Source organism: Lactuca saligna, chromosome 7 (assembly GCF_052625555.1).
Source record: "Lactuca saligna cultivar CGN05327 chromosome 7, ASM5262555v1, whole genome shotgun sequence".
In the NCBI taxonomy this organism is placed as follows: domain Eukaryota; kingdom Viridiplantae; phylum Streptophyta; class Magnoliopsida; order Asterales; family Asteraceae; genus Lactuca; species Lactuca saligna.
Window position 1 is genome coordinate 142,733,341 of NC_136423.1, and position 6,543 is coordinate 142,739,883.

A 6,543-nucleotide genomic window follows, 5' to 3' on the forward strand; every position below is an offset into this window, starting at 1 on the left:
TTTCATATTTTCATTTCTAAACATTAGGGGCATATTTGTTTCCCAATTGTAGCCAAGACAATTGTTCAACGTATCTTTTATGTTCTTCTAATTCCACATAAATAAACTTGACTAATTTTTGATCTTGAATGAGCTTTTTCCACATGAAGAGTCTTTTCTTTGCCGGAGAAGCTTTCATAAGCCATTAATACTAATTCTCATCAACCAAATTTATGATCTTACATCATGTTACTTAAGGTGAAATTGTTGAGAAAATAAATACTCCTACCTTTAATTCTTACCCATCTTTCTACTCATAAAATAACAATACACTGGATCTATTAATTCTCTCTTAATCACCTCTCTTGATTTTGATAACAAAAAAAAATAGGAGGATATTTAATTTCTCTAACAAATTATACATAAGACCACAATCATACCAAATTATAAAAGCAACATTGAACATCATTCGTTTGTAATCAAGAAAGATCATTCACTTGAGCCACGAAAGATCCAATTTAAAAGAATCAATAGAAGACCACATTACCCATCCAAGTATATTTCATAGTTTGACAATAAAAGAAGCAATAAAGCAATGCAAACTGTAAACATCTTTAAATTCTGAATAAAAGTTGGTAAAAAAATCTTGAAAACCAACAGTAATATCTGTGGAATCAAGAGAATTTTCCTATGTATACCAAAATATATTCTCTTCTATGTTTTTTTTCTTAAAATATATCGCTTCATAAAAGATCAAAAACATATTTTCTACCATACTCTCCTAAATCCATTTCAATTCAACAGCTCTCTAAGCTTCTCTTCATTCAAAAGCATGTCCAAGAAGCTCTTTTAGTTTTTTAGGTTGAGATCTTCATTTCCATTTTCCATTTTTCTCAAAAACATGTTTCTTCCCTTTTTCCATAATTCCAGATATACCCTCAAAAAAGATACTGTCTTCATGTTGCGACTGTTGAAGAATGAAATATTCTTCTGTCAATGGTGTCCTCATGGTAGCCCAAATTCAGATTCAGTGCACATGACCCAACTTCATCGGGTTGTGTTTGAGTTATTGACCCTACAACAAACCATGTCCACGTCAGCAACATAAATAACATTGTTTTTACTAAAAATTAAACTAAACTAAAAAAATTAGAAAAAAGGAAAATGTTCTACTTTCGTTACTTTTACTTTAGGTTTTACGTTTTTAAATTCGTCAAAATAGGTTTTCCGATTATTTTTCAATTTTTTTGTGTTTGTATTTTTAAGTAGATAACCATCAAGTTCAAAATAAAAAATTAATAAGTAAACAAACCCACTGATCATTAATTAATTAAAAAAACGAACGTTTTTTTCAATAGAACTATTTTCCTTTGAGAACTAATTAAAGTACGAAATTTAAATATAAAGTATATTTAATACTTTAGTTAAAAAATTAATTAATTAATCTATTAAGTTACACACAAAACGACATTTTGAAAAAAAAATCGGTTTTCTTTGAACTTTTTTTTGGTTTTACAAAAAAAATCCCATTTTTTGGTGTTTTTCACGCCTCTAAAAACAACATACCTTGAACAACTTCTGAAGTCAACTCATCGCTGATATTATCACATTGGTCAACACATGACACCCTTTCAACATCTTCTTCAACATGCTCTTTATTTGAACAAAAATCTAGTGATAGTTTTCTTATAAACTTCTTTGGGCTTCTTCGTGTTCTTTTACCTTTCTTTGTTTGTACATGCACTTGGATTTCATTCTCCACTTTATCTTCTTCTTCTGTGTAACAATATTTCCAAATTACAAAAACATAAATGCTTAAAAATTAAAATCCAAAAATTAGGAATGTAACTACATTGACTTGTTTGTTATAAGCATTATACACAAATAAATAAAAAAAACAAAGAAATGGGAAACCGCTTACCTTCTTTAACTTTTTTATGCTTAAGTTTTTCTTTCTTAGAATCCACCGCTTTATCTGACATACGTAATAGTAATTAAGGAATTGAAATTAAAAAAAAAAATGGACAAAAAGTATTAAAAAACAAAGGAGTATGAAATAAAATAATGATACACACCAAAGTAATTCGATGTCCTTGTTTTTTTAGCACGTGGATGCATTTCCATTAGACAAACAGCCGCTTCTATTGCTTCTACACCATATCTTCTCACTATATTCACCTAAGCATAAAAATCAAATACTCATACTTAACTCTATCCATCATAAAGGGTAATATAGTCATTTCACACGTCCTCATTAAGTCAAAAAAAAAAAAATACCTGAAGTTTACAAGGTTCAACAAGATGAAAAAACAAAATATCACCCTGAAGTAACCTTTGTGCAATAGAAAACCCCCTCCATCCAGCACTTAACCCATGTCTTACTTTCAAATAATTCGTCTTAAACTCCTTCCCAGATTCATCAACAAGAATAATCGTTGTATCATTATCAGGCAAATGCATAACACAAAATTTCTTTGGTAAAATCTACACAAAAAAAAAAAAAAACATCATATCAATATTCAATAAAATAAATTAACGTATTTATATGTTTGTTGATTCTTACCAACCAAAAACTGTAGAGAACATTTGAAGGGAGCATACATTTTGCAAACTTTGGTGATTTTGCATCTAAACGTTCTAATAAAATCGCTGCTCTTTCCATACACATGTATTGATCTTCAGCATCGTTATAAATGTCACAAACTTTTGTTCTTTTTCCTTTACTATATACAATAATACAAACACGATGTATATGTAAATAAGTGAAAATTTTAAATTAAAGAAAGTGTATGAAGAAGAAATGGATGAAATGTCACCAACCTAGAAGCTTTCTTGGGCTTATCTGATACAATCTGTTCATAAAAATAAAAAACTTTAGTCATTATGATATAATGTGTAAGGAACTTGAATATATAACGTGTAACGTTATGAAAATAGATTTAACGTAATTTAACTTCCTTTAAAGAAAGTAACAATATAAAGACGAAAACGCCCCTCCGCAACCTTAATTTCTCAGAAAACCTTAATCGAAACAAACCGCTACACACGGATCATGTAAGGGATACAATACGACACAAAATATTGCAATTACATGGATTCCTAATGACAAAGAAAGCCCAGAAAACTAGGGTTACAAAAGGCTAAAAAAGTAATGAAAATTTGAAATTGATTTGAGTGAAGTTGTAAAACATGGTGAAGATCCAAGAAAACAAGAAACGAAGAGAGGTAAACATGAAACATTTTTATACAATTCAAGAAAAACACATCAAGAATCATCAATCTTGAACATAACATAGACTTCAAACAACAAAAGTAAACATAACTTCAACAGATCCAAAACCAAATCTGAAAGCGACCATGAATCTGAAATGGGCACAAAGTTCAAAGCAAAAAAAAGGAAACAATCTTTCACCTGTTTATCTTTGGATTTAGCTTCCCAAGTCCCTTTAGAACCCCTCTTCCTCTTCTTCTTCTTCGTTTCAGATTTTAGATTTTGCTTCATCTGTAACTTGAAAGATGAAAATATTCAATAATCATAAGAAGACAAACATTTAAACATATGAAACAAAAAACAAAACCAAATACGAACCTCTGAATCTTGTTCCACGAAAGTTTGCTTGTTGGAATCCATGTTTTTGACTTGCTTGCTTCTCTTCAAGTTTTTGTTTTGTGTTTTTCGTGTTATATTTTTCTTTTTTGTAATGTTTTTTCTTTTCGTTTTCTCTTGTCTACTTTAAACAACCGATGATGGGCTTCGGGTGTGAATGTATCGTAGAGTTTGTCTACATTACTTGACAAAGCAGGTAAGAGAGAGTACAGTAAAGAAACACAGCTGTGATCCGCTGCGGTCCTTTGGAAGAGTTGTCGGGGTGGAACGATGATCTAGGCCGTTGAATTTGATCTGATGATTGATAATGGGAATCCTATAAATAAGGTGCAAGAGCTCTTTATCACTTCCATTTCCTATATTGGTAAAGGGTCAACCTTAGAGGACCACTTAATGGATAGAAAATTGGGAAGGTAAAGAGTTGTAATTAACATTTTATCATTTCGAAAAAGAAGCTACAAAGACTCGAAAAATGTTGATAATCAATTAAATACGTATACAATACAAAGTTAGAAATTATAAGATAATGACTTGATGAACTAGAGTACTTTGATAAGATCGTCGAAAGTATGTGGTTTACATGTAAAGTAGATCCAACTTACATGACATTGTATAGATCAAATGAGTTGAATAGTTTTAAAAGCTTATTTGACTAATAAATAGTATGTGTAGGTGACCTAAAAAGTCGATTGAAAGAACTAGACCTCCTCATTTTCGAACTTAAAAGACTAGAGAGTAAATTACATATTTATCCATTGCGGTTTGGTCTAATTTGCAATTTTGGTCCAATTCTTGAAAGCATTGATATGGTTGGTGAATGTGGTTTCCCAATATTTCATATGTTGGGTTATGATTCACGATGTTATGGGGGCCGGAACCGGACAGGACTCGAATAAACTAAAAACCGAAGACTAATTTAGAGGATTTGAAAACCAGACAAATTAAACAAATACGGTTCGGTTCAAGTATTAACCGGTCTGAATAACATCAATTTCAAGACCAATATGATTTGGTTCGGGTATTAATCGGTCCGAATAACAAATTAAACCAATACAGTTCAGTTCAGTCTGAATTCAAGAAATGGAATAATCATTTTATGTAGTTTTTTTACTAATTTCACAGTTAAGATAAAGTTGAATAATATTATTGTACATATGTTTTGCGATCAAACAGAAAATGTATTGTTGTTTAATCATTAACTTATTCTTTCTTCATCATAATAGCATCGTCTTGACGTCTAGTTATATCTATTTTAAGGGTTTATATTTTCATCATTCTTTCCTCGCTTTTGAAAGACTCCCTACTAAAACTATCACTAAGATCAAAATTCTTAATATAAGATCGCTTAAGTCATTCACTAAAATTAGAAACTGCATCACGCAATTCAATCAGTTCTGAATCATAATGACTAATAGTAATATTAAGAGAGCTGAGAATAGAATGTACCTTGTTGATTACCTTTTCGCTTTCTCCTGTATATTCTTTGATATTATTTGTTGTGAAACACACTTTCGATTTTGCACCCCCATCAGTGAAATATTCTTGGTTTTCCAAATTTGTGCTTCCGACCATCAAACACTTTCCTTCAATGTAGTTCTTCTCTTTTTCACAACAAAACTCTTTCCATGAGTTGGTCTTCGAACTTCATTGTCTTCAGAATCAGTTGACCACACTTCAAATTGTCCATCACTATCGTCTTCTTCAACTCTCAGTGTTTTTCCAATACTTTTGGCTTTTTGAAGCTCTTCTATTTTCTGAGTATAGTAAGCTTCATCTTTTGTCTTTTCTTTCTTCTCATGCACTTTTCTCATCATACACTCATTTGCGAAATGATTTTTGTCATGACAATAGTTATAATCGTAACCAGAGTCACCGAGCAATTTTTTCTCAGCTTTTTCTTCATCTTTCTTAAATTTCATGTAACCTTCCCATTTTTCTTTCTATGAACCTGAGTTATGATTCATGAAGGTTCCATCACCATTGTTTCCTTTGAATTTTGAGAAGTTTTTCTTGAAAAACTTTTTAGGATTACTAACCATGAGCATCTTGACTTCACTTGTGAATTCATCATCCAAATTGTCTGAATTAGAATCATCTTGAATCATCTTTGATGATTTTCCTTTAGATACTTTAGATCTAACAACAAATGCTAATGGACTTGTATTCGGGACACTTTTGGCTTCTTTATAGGAAACGAAGAACTTCGAACAATTTTAGATTTGAAAATAGCTTACAAAACCTCCTATTCTGATACCACTTGATGAGAATTAAAGGACCGATATAGATTCTAATAATAAAACGTCATATGAAGATGTAATCGATTTGAATGAACACAAAGTTGTAAATAAGATATGTTTGCATCAATGGACAGACATACAATAATTTGTTACAATGACTGGTCATAACTATTATGTGGCAAAAAATCTTATCCATTCTACTAACTAATGCCCGTATATATAGGAGTCCGAGGAGCACTAGAAAGGAATCCTAAGTCGACAGTTTAGAACTGAAAACCTAAGATTAAATACATTCCAAAATCGAAATAACAACTACCCAATTTAGAATTAAGAAAAGACACCAAACATTACAATCTTACTGTGAACAACACATACAACTAGACACAACATATTTTCTAAACCTAACAAACTTGAAGTAAAATAAAGTGAAATGAAAGAAATAAATAATTTAGAATAATAAGGTTTTTAAGCATTGTCACCAGTTTAAATTAAAGTATGAAAGAAAATTTGGTGTTATATAAGACTTTTGTAGAAAGGTGCTAAAAGTGTCAACTTAGAGAAACTTATGCTTGACTCGAGAGTGTTGAGTTATGGGGGTCTTTTGGCCACCAAGGTGCACAGAGGAAGTAAACAGACAATCAAAACATAAACTCATAAACCTAAGAGAGGATCCATGTTCGACCATATCTAGGCAACCTAATAAAGCAAAAACAAGAAAGA

General features: G+C 30.9%; 1 protein-coding gene across 2 annotated transcripts; it reads right to left on the reverse strand.

Moving 5' to 3' along the window:
• Positions 1–567: 567 nt before the first annotated feature.
• LOC145006494 (uncharacterized) lies at positions 568–3,767 on the reverse strand. 2 transcript variants are annotated; one of them, XM_078965586.1, is made up of 9 exons: positions 3,569–3,767; positions 3,392–3,487; positions 2,800–2,831; positions 2,543–2,702; positions 2,257–2,463; positions 2,055–2,157; positions 1,901–1,954; positions 1,546–1,755; positions 568–1,054 (listed from the first exon to the last, which is right to left on the reverse strand). In XM_078965586.1, exons 1-9 carry the CDS (start codon positions 3,608–3,610, stop codon positions 936–938), a joined length of 1,023 nt encoding a protein of 340 aa, XP_078821712.1. In that variant the 5' UTR covers positions 3,611–3,767; the 3' UTR covers positions 568–935. The 2 variants fall into 2 exon arrangements, with proteins under 2 accessions (XP_078821712.1, XP_078821713.1); XM_078965587.1 differs by having other exon boundaries at positions 3,392–3,481; positions 3,569–3,766.
• Positions 3,768–6,543: the final 2,776 nt, after the last annotated feature.

What these genes read in the sequence shown, in the direction of transcription:
- LOC145006494 (XM_078965586.1), bottom strand. Translation starts at nt 3,610, where the DNA reads ATGGATTCCAACAAGCAAACTTTCGTGGAACAAGATTCAGAG. An exon ending in AAGCCCAAGAAAGCTTCTAG is followed by an intron (nt 2,703 to 2,799) that starts GTTGGTGACATT and finishes TATTGTATATAG; the next exon opens with TAAAGGAAAAAGAACAAAAG. An exon ending in TTGAACCTTGTAAACTTCAG is followed by an intron (nt 2,158 to 2,256) that starts GTATTTTTTTTT and finishes TTTTATGCTTAG; the next exon opens with GTGAATATAGTGAGAAGATA.